Source organism: Aquila chrysaetos, chromosome 6, assembly GCF_900496995.4.
Source record: "Aquila chrysaetos chrysaetos chromosome 6, bAquChr1.4, whole genome shotgun sequence".
NCBI lineage: Eukaryota > Metazoa > Chordata > Aves > Accipitriformes > Accipitridae > Aquila > Aquila chrysaetos.
The window spans coordinates 29,555,454-29,570,318 of record NC_044009.1 but is presented as its reverse complement, the minus strand read 5'-3'; the positions used below and the strand labels follow the sequence as shown (position 1 = coordinate 29,570,318).

Below are 14,865 nucleotides of genomic sequence, written 5' to 3'. Positions count from 1 at the left end.
GCGGCAACGCCGCCGCCCGGCCCCGCCCGCCGCCGCCACAGCCGCTACCGGGCCCGGGGAGCGTCCGCCGCCCGCCGGCGCCGCCAGCATGTTCCCCCGGCCGCCGCCACGCTCCTGCGACACCTTCGTGGCGCTGCCGCCCGCCGCGGCGGGGGGTCGCGTCGTCTTCGGGAAGAACTCGGACCGGCCGGCGGACGAGGTGCAGGAGGTCGTCCACTTCCCGGCCGCCGCGCACCCGCCCGGCGCCGCGCTGGAGGTGAGGCCGCGGGGCACGACGAGTCCGGCGGGAGACGGCAAAAAAAACAAACAACCCAAGCTTTCATTCCCCCTTCTGTGTAGTTTTAGCCCGCGGCCGATTAATCGAGGGGAGACGCTCGCCGAAGCGATGGCGTGAAAGGTAATTTGTTGTGTGCTCTGACTTCTTGCAGTGCACCTACATCAAGATTGATCAAGTGGAAAAGACGCACGCCGTGGTCCTGAGCCGTCCCTCCTGGCTCTGGGGGGCAGAGATGGGGGCCAACGAACACGGCGTGTGCATCGGGAACGAAGCGGTGTGGGGCAGAGAGGAGATCTGCGATGATGAAGCTCTCCTCGGCATGGACCTCGTAAGGTTTGCACAGGCTGTTTTGGTAAATGGTACTGAATTCGGAATTTGGTTTTGAAACATTTATTTTGAGTTATGTGCGGAAAGAGGTGCTTTCACTTTCAGAAGACACGTCAGTCTCTTCTGCTGTTCTAGCCGTGGTTAAAAATAAGTATTCCTTGGCACAGGCATTAGGTCTCTGCCAGGAGCTGGGAGCCCGTGAAAGGTATCAGGTGCTAGAACAGGATCTGTCAAGGAAATCATCAAACGTTTTTCTCTCCACAAAGTTTATACTAAACTGAACCAAGACTCTTAACAAGAGCACAGCTGGACTTCAGGAACTAGTGGTTGGGCCTGCTTCTAGGGTCTGTACTAATTTCCAATTTCCCCCATCTTTCGCGCACGTTTAAGTTTCAGTCTTGGCCACGCATCTCCGCGTAAATAATGACGGCTTCCTGTGCCTGCCTTGCTGGGTGCTAGTGTAGCTCTCGCTAACCTACAGCAGTCAGTCAATTCTTCTTGGTACTGTTTCCCCCAGTCCAATACCCACATGGGACCTGCAGGCGGTTCCTAGGAGCCCCCTCCGTGCCTTTCTGTATTTCCATTGGGTTGGTTTTGCCCATGCCAAGGACGTAGAGGACCCACTTCAAACAAGCCCTTTAAGCGACTTGCTCCTTTCTCTTACCAGATCATACAAGCATCAGGTACATAGAGAAATAGCATTCCAAGTCAATTTGAATACTTGGACTGAATAGTTGTATGTAGAGTTTATAGTTCCAACGATATCATCTTCCTTTTGTTTTAGGCTTGGACTGGAGAGAGCGGACACAGCTGAAAAGGCTCTTGCTGTCATAGTTGATTTGCTAGAAAAATATGGACAGGGAGGAAACTGTATGGAGAGCCACATGGTATTTACATACCATAACAGTTTTCTGATAGCTGACAGAAAGGAAGCATGGGTGCTGGAGACATCAGGAAAATACTGGGCAGCAGAAAAAGTAGAAGGTATGGATGATGCTCTTTGTTTTAAACATTTCAAACGCAGTGACAATTAGCAGTTTTCCACTTTTCATTTACCATTTCATTAAGGCATCAAACTAGCCTCCAGATATGTACACGTGCCTGTGAACAACAGGAATTGCTTCCTCGGGCATCAGTGTGGAGTGGCTAGCAGTTTCAGAGGAGCTGAGTCACAGGGGGGCCTTTTCAGAGTCAGAGGTGACCACTTCTGCACTTGGAAAAGACAGGACAGCAAGAAGGTCAGCATGAGAATGACAGCAGTACGTATGGTCTTAAGGACGGTGGCAGTTGATGACAATTTCATTTGGTGACAGGGTGACACTGACGGGATTGGTGCATTGGGGCCTGAAGTGGCTGATCCTTCCAGTGGACTTAGAGGGACAAGCTATGTCTTTGGAGGTCTAAGGGGAAGAATGTAAAGATGGGAATAATCAGGACAAAACCTGAAATATGATGTTGGCAATAGAAGTAAATGAGTCAGAACTGAGTGGCAGTGGAATTTCAATCAGAAGGCTACATATAGCCAGGGAGAGAGGGGCAAAAATAAACCACAGAACTCTCAGATCTTGTAGGAGACTCTTCAGTGCATAATTTGCTTTACTAAGCTAATTGTAAACAAAAGACCAAGAGAAAGCATTCGACGTATTAAAGTGACTCCTTCCTCACCTTACACACAGGAGGTGTACGGAATATTTCCAACCAGCTCTCTATCACAACCAAGATTGACAGAGAACACCCAGAATTGAAGGAATATGCCAAAAGCAAGGGCTGGTGGGACGGGGAAAAGGAATTTGATTTTGCTGCCACATATTCTTATGTAAATACTGCCAGAATGACGACATCCAGAGGCCGATATTGTGAAGGCTATAAACTTCTGAACAAACACAAAGGTATAATTTTTTTTTTTTTAAGATATGCAAAGCATTTAGTGAGCTACGTTAATTTAAATCATAAATTATCAGACATCTGATGTGGGCAATCATTCACATGATTTGGTGAACCAGAACTTACTAGAATAACTTTTTGCCTAAAGGAGAAATGCTGAACTTGAAGTCTTCTATTCATTTTTGCCAATTTGTTGATGAGGAAAAATTAAAACAAGGGTCACACACAGTAACAACACTGAGAGGTCACATTATGACCATACTGCTAAATACTCTTTAAGACCTGCTCTGAAACATTTTGATAGGCTATATATTATTACTGTACCTCTAAGAAAAAAAAGAGGCTAAAACAGACTCCCAGTGGTTTGCAGCCACAGACAGAACCTTATGAACAACTTCAGTCTGGTACCATTCATATAGGCCTGAGACAACAGCCCAGCATTCAGATATCTTGCATTTATTTTTTGAGATTGGTTTTTAAATCTTTGTAGTTTCACTACAACTGCTGCTCTAACATTGTGTAGTCTAATGAAACACACTGAGAGCAGAACAAAATAATTTTCTGTACTCTAAGCAGGTACTCCTAATCACTAACTTGTTGACTCATTTTTCAGACCTCTACAGAAATAAGCTATTACTTCTCTTCTAACTGCATCCACCTGGCAGGTTTTTGCTGCATCTGTATTCACTTGCTCATTTGAAGTAATTAATCTGAACCAAAATTACATTGCACCCCTGTGTTTTTTTATTTATTTGGCTGAGCTCTGCCAGACCAGGTTTAGCATTTAATGTGTCAGAATGAATTACCTTTTGCTATCCTGCTCTAGTGATCATTGTAAACCCTGCATTCATTTTGGGAATTGCAGGTTCTGAATACTGAAAGCATTTTCATAATACCTGTATTTACTTGTATTATAATAATGCTGAGATTCTATCAGTGTTTTCATTCTAAATCCTCATTTTCAGGCATTTACCTGAGCCATTTTAAAAATCACAGTAGGTGTTCAGGTTATCAGCCTCATATGGTTTCAGTTTGTTTAGATTTATTTTAAATAGGTGCCCTAACTAAAAGCTGTTTGGTTTACAGCATCAGTAAAATCACGGGTTTCTTAATCTACCCTTCCCAGCTTTTTCACTCAGTGACATTACAGTTTTTTTCCAGGCTGCCTACCATGTGAAGACCATTTTTAGATATATATTATTTATATTCCAGAAATTAGGGAATGTATTTCAGGAATACAAAATAATAAAAAAGTCTAGTGGAAAATATGCAATACCTTCTTTCTAGCTAGACAAGTTGCCAACTTGCAGTTGACAAACTGACCATTGCTTCTTTTAATTTCTTTGATACGCGTAGCTTGCTGATTTCTTGAATTCTCTAACTTTCCCAGGCAACTGTGGGAATACTTAAGAGCATTTCCTTGCTGAAATGTAGTGCTGTGTGCCTGTCTACAGGCAATTTGAATCGTGTATAAAAAAAAAAAAAAATAATATTGGAGACACCTGACTTAGCAGCAGAGTAATTATTTTAAGAGAAAAGAGCAAGGCAGTTTACAAAAAGGATCTTTATGCAGCTAGAACTTCATTGAGGGAAACACTAAAAGATTAAATGGTAAATGATACCTTCAAGTAAAAAAAAAAAAAAAGTGAATGAACTCATGTTTTTCTGCCATAAGCATATGCTCAACTGGTATACTAAATCTGAAAACTACTGCAAGTGCTGCCTGTTAGAATATTGGATTGCTTGGTGATACCATGCTGGTATTTAAACTTCAGTGTACAGCTATACATGAAGAGCGATATAATTTGAACACTAGATGCAGAGACATATGAGGAAAGGGTTTTGTTTCACCTAACTGAGAAGAAAGAATTATTTTCATAGAGACATTTGGCACTATACCTCACACAGGTAGTTGATTAAGACTTCTTTACAAATGGATGTACTGTTGTAGTTTCTGTTGATTCTGAGTATAGAAGATGTTGTTACTCGAGTGCGTCCTTTCAATTGTCAACTTGAAGCCTAAGCGCTTTGGAAGGTCAGATGATTAAAAAAACCAAAAGTGACAGTCTTGCCGTTTCATTTTCAAAGTTACACACAAAATCCACATACAGTTGTTATTATTTTTGTATTTCCAAAGCAACATAGTGGTGTTAACTGTGTACAAATACCAATTACTATTATAGTGATTTATCTTAATTTCCACACAATACTCAGAAAGTTCAGTCTTTAATCCAAGCTACTAATTTTCATCTGAAGAGTTACTGTGCGAATGACCTTGTGCTAGCCATATGTATTCTACCTTTCTGGGAAACATTGTGTGTTGTTATCCTCCCCCTCTTCTAAGTCATAAATGTTATAGCTCATTATCACCTACTCTTTGAAATAAATACTTTGGGGAAAACAGTAATATTTTTAAGTGTGTTACATATTAAGGTATGCTGTTAGGATGATTTTTTTTTTTTTTCCTGCCAACACGGACAAACTTGTTGTAGAGAACATGCCATTTAGATGGTATTATAAGTAGTACTGTGTGTAAATAATTGTATTGTATCTTAAATAGGATCTATCACTTCTGAAATAATGATGCAAATTCTTCGTGACAAAGAGAGTGGCATTAATATGGAAGGTGGATTTATGACAACTGGAAGCATGGTGTCCGTATTGCCTCAGCAGCCTAATCTGCCATGTATTCACTTCTTTACTGGAACTCCAGATCCTGCGAGGTGATGTAGCAGCAAGTAATTAGGATAAAAAGTTGCAAGTATCTAAATGAAAAAGTGTTGCAATTTGTCTAATTATATTCCTTTTTGCTTTTCTTTTTTCCCCTGAAAAAGCACAATCAAAAAGTAGGAGGAACACAATGTATATTATGTACATTTTAATGCTATCTACCAACCTCCTTAGTGAAACACTGCTATGACACTGACTTAAACATTAGTTAGGAGATTTTTTTTGTTTTTTAAGACTTCTTTCTTAAATGAAGGAATTAGAAGAATAGGAAAAAAATACAGCAATCTGCTGACTCAACAATTTTAACAAAACTGTATCAGTAAAGGATCTCTGTTCTATTTTCTCTTTCTAGGTCTGTATTCAAGCCTTTCATTTTTGTGCCCAATATTACTCAGTTATTAAAAACTAGCTCCCCTACATTTGGTCATGATGATCCAGTTAAGAAGCAACCACGTTTTCAGAATAAGCCAGATCGAAGACATGAGCTCTATAAAAAACATGAAAGTGCTGCTGTAGTTATGGAAACTATCGAGGTACGTTGATTAAATTAGATTTCAATGCAAGCAGGTGGTTTATATAAGCTCCTTGCTCACATTTTGTTAATGCGATACCATTTAATGCCCTTTGATGGATTGCAAAGAACATTGTAGTGCACCAGAAGCTCATTGTCTTGGCATCTGGCAGGCATATGTTTCAAACACTAAAAAATGCAACTAGCACTTTGCTGTACTCCCAGGCCTAGCCCCAGACAAGTATCTGTACTGCTCATCTTGCAAAGCAGCAGGCCACACATACTCCTGCACCAGTCAGATAATGGGGAAATGCTTGAGCAGCCACAGGCAAATATACAACTCCTGATAAGAGTACTTAAAACTCTTCAGGACCCTGGTCTCAGATAGTAAGGAGGGCATGCCTTTTATCATTGCTTGGTACAGACAGGAAAGGAAACAAGGTCACAAAGATAGCTGGACACAAAGGTGAAGCAGGGAGGTAATTGCTTACTTTTAACAGTAGTGTCTCTCCTGTTTACAGATACATGTTCTAAAAAATAAGACATATGCCCACTAAATTTTTGGTAGCATAAATACCTAAAGCAGCTTTAATTTTGTTTATTTTCAATCCATCAGACAAGGATGCAGGGAGATGAATTGAGTGCTAGATATTGGGAAAGATACCTAAGAAAACCTGTCATGGTGCTAACTTCTACCAACACAAATTGTACCCTAGAAACTATTAAGAGGTTAAAGTATGGACAGTAGAACAGAACTTTGTTAGGGTGAACACTGCATACTCTGTATACTTTTTAGTGAAATACAGACATTTCTTTTTGCAGGGCCAAGGTAAAGAAATGCTGAAAGAGATACAGGAGTTGGAGAAACAGAAGATAAGTGAAATGGAATCAATCCTGCAAAACGCATGTTTTGACGTTAACCAAGTGGTTAACCTTTTTTCACAGTGTGTAGAAGAAGAACTTAAAATATATAGCTAAAACTACCATTTGAATGTGGTAAAATTCAGTTTTATGATTAACTTTTCTAATGAAATGGCTATATAGATTACATCTTATTTTCAATATACTGGTTAGTATGGACGCAGATTCATACTTAGGCCAAACAGCTTTCGGTTGTATGAAGCAATGCTGAAAAGGCTCTTAAAAGCTAGGCAGTGGCTTCGTCTGTATGTGGCATAAAGCTGTTAGCAGAGATAGATTTCGTCAACAAACAGATGCAATTAGAATGTAATAGCTTGATTAAAAACAACCCCATCTCTAGATGAAGAACACTAACTCAGATTTGGAGAACTCAGTTCTAGTGTACACACATATAGCTTTTATAGTCAAGATAATCGCAGCAGAATTTCACATTCCCAGAATTGAAATGGCCATGCTGAAGGACTGACTTTCTAAAATGTAGAACCTATTACTTGCACTTGAATAAAAAGGAAAGTGATATGCAAGTCAAGTAAGATGATTGATATTCAGCTGTTTGAGAAAACCATTCTAAGGTACATTTCATATATGAACCTTCTACTCCTTCAATGTAAAATGAGGCTAAGAGTTCAAGGTATATTAAAACCAAGTCAGTTACAATTCTACCATGATTCGTTGTGAAGTCTGATTACGTGGAATTCAACAATGCAAGCATCCTGCAAGTTACCACACAATTTTCACTTCCCTGTCTATTCTCCCCACCCTGATACCAAAAAATAAACTAACTTATTTACATGCAATATGATTACTGTCAAATTAATTCTGCAATACACTTTATAACATCACATGGGAGTTTTTTAATGTTTCTTGAATTGTTGCTTTTTTAAAATCGGGCAACTAGAAAGGAAGAGGTTGGGGTACACAAGTATATACATATACTCAGCTGGACACTTGAAAGGACATTTAAATTTTTTTCACTTCATATAAAGCCTTTTAACCATGACTTGTCTTGCCAAAATTACTAGACTATGGAGTTAATTTAATCAAGCTTTTTGTCCTGCCAGGAGCTCTTCCTCCCTGATCCTCTTCAAAAGTAATGATCAATATGTGATGCTACTTTTATTATCTGTGGCAAGGGACAAACTGAGCAAACAGAAAGAAGATTCTGGCTTTACTACATGATCAAGCAGGATAAAAAGTATGACTGGAAGGAAAAAAAACCCAAACAAAACCAGCACTTCTGTAAACCTTCAGAAGAGAACATCTAACATGAAATGGAGCATTAGAGCTGCAATAGCAGTATGTGATATGACACAGTATCCCCACAGAAAGACACAGCAGACAACAGAAAGACCATTCTTTGATGATTTTTCTATAGTCAGTTTCTAGAGTCATCTCAAATGCTAAAGATGGGGCTACACATATGTAGTTTTCTCATTTTGTAAACTGTTCTATCAATCACCCCACTGGTAAAAAAAGTAAGTATAGACAAACAAAAGCAGAATAAGTAAGAAAATTGAGAGCTTTGCAGAATTTGTTCTTCCTGATCCTACAATGAAAGTAGAAGTTAATTTGGCATACAGATCCACAGCAAGAAACTAATGGGTCAGAAAAGGTTCTTGAGCTTTCTAGTTCTAGTGATCCTATGTGTACCAAGCAGCAGTAGCAAGTAAGATTGAGTAGCAGGTAAGACTGAAAGTAAGCTCAAGTTGACTGTGAATCTTTTGTGCCTGTGTTGCCAGAAAATTTTTCAGAAGTTCAATAGTACAGTGGATGTTTGTGAACTGGGAGGTATATTTAATAAAATTTTTCTGTATTTACCCGTTTTCCTCATGGATGTCTATATCTGACAATCATGTGTATCTTTGTCCTATTTTTGTTCATCAGCTGTTCCACACTAGCTCTTTGATAACTTCAAAGCATCAATAAATGCCAGGTAAAACTGTGCTGAAAACCAAGGTATGAGTCAAGTTTACAGGTAGCATAGCAAAACAAGAGAAACAATTTTATGCTACAATGCAAATATAGCAAAGTTACACAGGAATGAAAATAGTGAAGGTGGTAGAGCAGGCCTTTAAGTGAACTTCTTGTCCACTTAATCATGGTGTGGCAATTAACCCTGTTAAGCGTCTCGGTCTGGTAATATAGGCAGATACAGTCCAATCGTTCCTCTAGCTTCTGTGCTGTTTTTTATTTACTGGTCTACAGGATACAAAGTAAAACAATGTGATGTGTGGAGATAGATCAAGTGATGTCCAAACACACAGGATATTTTGGTACCTTTTTTTCCTGGGATTTTATCCTCCTAGTATACATGCAGCGTAAAAACAGAAAATGAAGATGAGATCAGGAGAAATAAGTAACCCTCCCTCCCACAACCCTACATTAAAAAAAAAAAAAAAAAAAAAATCAGAACGTCCCCTAGAGGGCAATCTTTGCATGTATTTCATCTAGGAATACCTCTTACAGCTTATTTTAAAAGGTCTAGAGCTTTATGAAGGATCATTATTAAAAAAAAAAAAAACTGTACTAAAATTGCTACCTAGAAAACTAAAAGTTTTATATCCACCCCTGTCCATTATCACAATTATTTTGAGATTAGTGCTAGAAGAAAGATCCAGTGTTCCACTGGAGACTCCTCTCAACTTACTTGTTCGGGGGATGTTTTCACAGAAGTATAACTTCCAAGTTAACTGAGACTTATCCCAAAATAATCCACCTTCAAAATAGAAGAACTCATTGCATCACTGACCACATCTTTAAAGCAAAGCTATTTCTAACCACCAAAAATTCTCACATCAGTAGATCAACTATTGACAGACATCAAATTGTCAACTACTTCAAAACTTGCCGGTGCTCCCTGGTGGAAGCAAGTATTTATCAGATAAAAGAGTTACTCAACTTTCTAAAGCTATTAAAAATCTATGCTTAGCTTCCAGAAGTACCCAGTGATTTAGATTATCATATCCCGTATTTCATTCCTAGTTTCTTTAGTCTATTTATTAACCATCGTAAACTTTCATTGGACTAATGGGTATGATATCAGCAGTCACAATGTTGTAACAGTTAACCTAACAGAATTTGGTGCCAGTTGTTAATTAAAGGCGTTCTCTTCATTAGATTTGTAACAGGGAGCCTTCTCTAAGCATAAATTTTGAGCAATTTCTTACTTAAACCAGATATGTTGTATTCAAATCTAGGGTATAGCAGAGCCATTATAAAAAAGGGAGGCAAGAGCAGGGCTTGATGATGAAAATGAGAAAGACAAGAGTGCAAGAACAATGACCTCGCATAGGACCGTAAAACTGACCTAAGATCAACTTCTTGAACGTTTGAAGAAATTTTTTTTTTTTAAATTGTATTTGGTAAGTAGATGATAATGTGAAATGTTCCTAAAGATCTGTTTAGGCTGTTAGACGAAAACTGGTATCTTTATGTGAACACCCATTAACAAGTCCTCTGCCTACTTAAAAAGCATCAAGGGTGGATTTAAGAAATACCCAATTTGAAACCCAAGAGCCACTTTAACAAATCTCTCAGAAAAACACATTTGTTGTAAATCTTGACATGCACACATAACCTTCTGACACCTCACATCACATCAAAGCTCAGAACTCTGAAATCAAGTACCAGATTTATTGACAAGTTACAGTATTTAGAAGCCAGACATACTCATGGCTTCTGCTCTTAAGTCACATATATCTAATTATTCCAAAACATTTGATGTAGCCGTCTTCAGCAGTTGTAATGGAAATATGCTATTATTTTCCTTTGTGGCCACAGCCTGATACAAATGTCAATTATTTTGTTGCTGCAAAACATTAAAATATGTCAGTTTGTATAGCATACATATGCAGTAGGATGCAGTTACGTTTCTGTGAACACTGCAGAAGTGCAATAAGACTGACAGTAAAAGGAAGTATTTTTCCAATATAAGTCTTGCATGGAGTTATAGCTACCATAAAACAACTGTTTCTTGAACAATAATTTATGCTGCTAAAATCACTTTTCATTCTTAATACAATGTAGATGCATAAGTAGCTATAATAAAAATCTGTGTACTAAAAAAAAAGAAAAAGGGAGAGACTTTTTAAAAAAAGGACGAGGAGAGTTATTCATATGCTTGAGCAAATAATTATTTTTTTTTAATACCTAGGTTCCTTTCCCCCACTATATAAAATTTTTATATAGACATATAAATGCTGTTCTTGCAGTTTTAAAAGGGCAGCACAATGGCTATCAGATACTACAGTTTGTCTTTAACCTTTTCAAAATACTGCAGAAGACATACAGATTCTCAGATTCTGCCTTCAGTGCACAGGAATCTGAATGACACTAGAGTAACTATTTAAACATTGTAGGAGGATACCTGAGGCTTATTAGAAACCTGTGTTAGGCAACCAATACTAAAATTTTAGTATCTTTAGCTACCCTAAACCCTAACTTGGATGTTCAGTTAGGATTCTTTATATAATAGATTTAAAAGTCATTGTATTTCATTTAAAAGGTTTTATGACTTGATAAAATTTTTCATCTTGACTTGCACAGGTATCCAAGGCTTCCATAACATCTTCATTTGAATCTGGTACTTCTGAATTAAACTGGAAAGGCTAATTTCAGAAGGTAAAAATCTACTCTTGCCAAAGCTGTTACTACCACCATAAGGCAAAACTTCAAAACCAATTGTTTATACGAAATTCCACTATATCATTTCCTAATTCGGGGGAACAGTGGGTATTTTTATGTTTTTAATATTTGGTAAATTTGTACAAAACCATTATTTATTTCACTCAATATTTCCTCAGCTTTAATCCTCTGACATTGGAATCATCTTCACAACAGTTCTACTTTTACAAATGGAGGATTTTTTCTTTAAGGGAGAAACAAACCACTTGATCTGAGGAGTAAACAGCTAGAAAAAGTTCCTGGTGTTAGACAAGAGTAGAGTAGTAAAAACTGGGGTATGATAGAAGAAATCCTACTTCTACGAGGTCAGGGGAAAGCCTGATCGTAAACAGGAATCAATATTTCATCACACTAAAATATGGAAGACATACAGCAATGTGAAAAATACCTCTCAGTCATGTTTTTTTTTCATTGTGGCACCAGTCACTAAAGCTGCTGTTATAATGCCTCTATAATACAACAGTGACACATACCATTTTACTATTTGTTTTGCTCAAAATGGAAACAATGCTCTAAATCCAGAGCATCTCCTTTTGTTCTAGTTGCATTCTGTTTGGAACGCTCATTAAATATCATTTGCTACCATTTCCTCAGAATAGACACAAGTAGAACCACATCTCTTAAAAAGAGAGAACACCACCATTCTCTGAGAGCCCTGAGAAAGAAATACTTCCAATTTCAGTGGTGAAGGCAGAGGAGGAGGTCACACTCACCCCTAACTGCCTGTCTTCTGCCTACATGCTGAAGTCAATGGCTCTCAACTGCAACTGATCTCTTAGGAATAAAGCGGTAATACAAATATTCATCCCGAAATTCAAATTCATTCGTAATATGCTGGACGACACCTCCTTTCATCAGTCTGTCTCCATACATCACAGCTTCACCACGGTCAGAGGCAAGGCCAACTTGCATGAGCCAGTTCACCAGGTCACAGCCAAAGAAGATGCCAGTGGAGATCTTTGCACCACACCTGTATGTCAAAGGAATGATTCACCCACATGTTCTGTAAATCTGGTATCACCACTGCATGATGGGGAAAGGCAAGGAAAAATAGCAGGAAACAAGGAAAGACATCATGATAGTTAAGAGCATGTTAGAAAAGAATTTGCAAGTTTTTTATATTAGGGACATGCCAATGTTCACTACCTTTTCCTACAGATACTTCAATGAGAAGCAAAATGAAAGCACAAGTTATTTTGGGCTTGTGCAAATAAACTTCAGTGAACATAAGTAACACTTTGCCTAAAAACACACACAATGTAATTCTATTTCTTGGATACTTACTTCCCATGTACTCATTAGCATGACCATTTCTGCAACAAAATATCTGATTTGAGTGCAGCATGGCCACAGCAACAGGGACTCAATCTGCACTTTCATTCCCTTTTATAGTTTCTCTACAGCTTTAAACAGACACTAACTGCTTACATACATTGGAAACAAAAACCATTTAACTTGCATATCTGGTTAAATATTTACCACACAGGCAGTACTATGAATAAACAAAACCTTTACAACAAGACTAAACTAATTTTCTTTTACATATTTACGAGGCGATGCCACTAATATCTACCTAGATGCAGTAAAAATACCATTCAGAAATTTACCTGCAGCAATGAATGTTTCTGGTTATCTAAAATCTGCTCTATGGAACCCAAGCGCAGGGTTTCTGAAGATGATTAACAGCTACACAAGACAGCAAAACCCAAACTTCTTTCTCTAGTTTTTTTTAAGTTAAAAGCAGCAGTAACACAGAGCAAGTGTTAACATCTATTAGCAGAGAAGCAAAAATTAAAATAAATAAAAAATACATGATTACAAGGTTTCAGTTACAGTATGTTTAAAATAAAGAAGATAGGATCAAGTTAGATGAATATTTAAAATGAGAAGATAAATGCTTTCACTCACAAGGAGAAATAAGGCATGAAACCAGTTCTGCATAAACATAATATTAAAACAATGAAGCAACAAATGTCAGATTTTGATGTATTCTCAGGTGGATATATGATTAATAAAAACCACAAAATCCAACCAAATTAACAGCCCAAAGCCCAAGAAACCACAATAGCAGCAGAGGCACAGGAAACACATCTGTAAAGCCCGTCCTATTTCAAAGTATTTTCTGATACATCTTTTCTGTCTGGCATGAAAGAAGCAAGTCCTTGAACTGACATAGTTCATTTCTCCTAAATGGATAACTTTATTACTTTTTTTCTTATGGAACATTACTGACTTCTGAGGAGACTGAATGAAATCATGATGCTGTCAAAAACAGTTCTGGAATGTGGTTTCGGACTACCTGACCACTAAAAGACCACCCCATCCCACCAAACTAGTCCTACTTAAAAGCTCACGTGACAAGAAAAGTAGAAGTGTCCTATTAGAACAATTTTTCATGTCTCCATTTCATACAGTAAACATTTAAATAAAGGCAGAATCTTTCTTGTTCCTGCTGCTTCTGTCTGCATTTCTCTTCTCATCCACCTACACATACCTGAATACATAATCCTTGATTCGGGTATGATAATTTGCCTCTGAAAGCTTTGCTGATCTCATAATTTGAGGTTTAGGCTTCATGAGAGGAATGAGCAAAAGAAATTGTATGAACTCAAAAGGTGTAAGGGCCCCCAAAACACTATAATCTCACATATTGAGTGGCCTCTGAGTACACACTGACATTAGTTGCAACAGTTTTGCCTCCTGTAAAAGCTATTAGTAAACATTCCATCACATAAGTACTGACACCTTCTTAATCTCAAAACAAAACAAATGAAGGGTCTCAAGTTTGACAAAACTCATGGACATATGCACTCTATTACAGGCATTATCATCTCCATTTCTTGAGAAAGATTTTCTCTCCTGAACAGCTAAACAGAAAAACTGGGGCAACGCCTTAACAATATGAAACATTTTTATCATTTATATAAAACCTAGATGGGATAACGTAATAACTTGCACTTCAATGTTTCAGTGTGAGACTAGAAACATTTCTCCGTTACTGCTAAATTCTTAATCCTCACCTTGAGGTTTGAATAAATATGCCACAACAGGAATCGCCCACAGACAGATTAAACCACATTTCATTATTTCCAAAAGGTGAGTTATGACCTTTGTAACAGGTTATATGTGCAGGGAGGAACCTTACCTTCTGCCTCTGACAATACTTTTGACACAGTGTTCTCTATGATAACGAACAAACTGTTGACAGGTCATCCTGATTTCCTCAGGTACAGAGGGATCTGTATGCCCTGCTGCTTCTCTTCCTCCCCAGAAAAATTCAAGTCTTTTTTAAAAAAAAAAAAAAAAAAAAAAGAAGAAAGAAAATAAATTAAAACCAGCAAATCAACCAGAGGCATTTTTAAGGAAACTGCAAATAATAGAATGGAACTCATAGGAAGCTTGTCACAACTCTTTTACTGGTTTTGTGCCCAATACTTTATCTACAATCTTCCTAATATACTTGTATGGCCTTTGAACACTGAGAGGTTTTATTCTAGACACAGGCAGAAGGAAAGACAGAGAGTAGTTGGGA

General features: G+C 38.0%; 2 protein-coding genes across 6 annotated transcripts in view; one reads left to right on the top strand and one right to left on the bottom strand.

Moving 5' to 3' along the window:
• Positions 1 to 14: 14 nt before the first annotated feature.
• On the top strand, positions 15 to 8,467 carry SCRN3 (secernin 3). 2 transcript variants are annotated; one of them, XM_030018549.2, is made up of 7 exons: positions 15 to 256; positions 429 to 610; positions 1,389 to 1,588; positions 2,281 to 2,493; positions 5,049 to 5,211; positions 5,571 to 5,751; positions 6,552 to 8,467. In XM_030018549.2, exons 1-7 carry the CDS (start codon positions 89 to 91, stop codon positions 6,705 to 6,707), a joined length of 1,263 nt encoding a protein of 420 aa, XP_029874409.1. In that variant the 5' UTR covers positions 15 to 88; the 3' UTR covers positions 6,708 to 8,467. The 2 variants fall into 2 exon arrangements, with proteins under 2 accessions (XP_029874409.1, XP_040980348.1); XM_041124414.1 differs by having other exon boundaries at positions 143 to 256; positions 346 to 610.
• Positions 8,468 to 10,269: 1,802 nt separating this feature from the next.
• The window catches only part of GPR155 (G protein-coupled receptor 155), a 30,521-nt gene continuing 25,925 nt past the window's right edge, over positions 10,270 to 14,865 (bottom strand). For 2 of the 4 annotated variants that reach the window (XM_030018540.2, XM_030018541.2), the window contains exons 15-16: positions 14,479 to 14,616; positions 10,270 to 12,303 (exon numbers count right to left, since the gene is read on the bottom strand). In XM_030018540.2, coding sequence (XP_029874400.1) covers positions 12,081 to 12,303; positions 14,479 to 14,616 — 361 coding nt within the window. In that variant the 3' untranslated portion in view covers positions 10,270 to 12,080. Of the gene's footprint in view, positions 12,357 to 14,478; positions 14,617 to 14,865 lie in introns of those variants that run through there. The other 2 variants (XM_030018542.2, XM_030018543.2) reach the window with 2 other exon arrangements.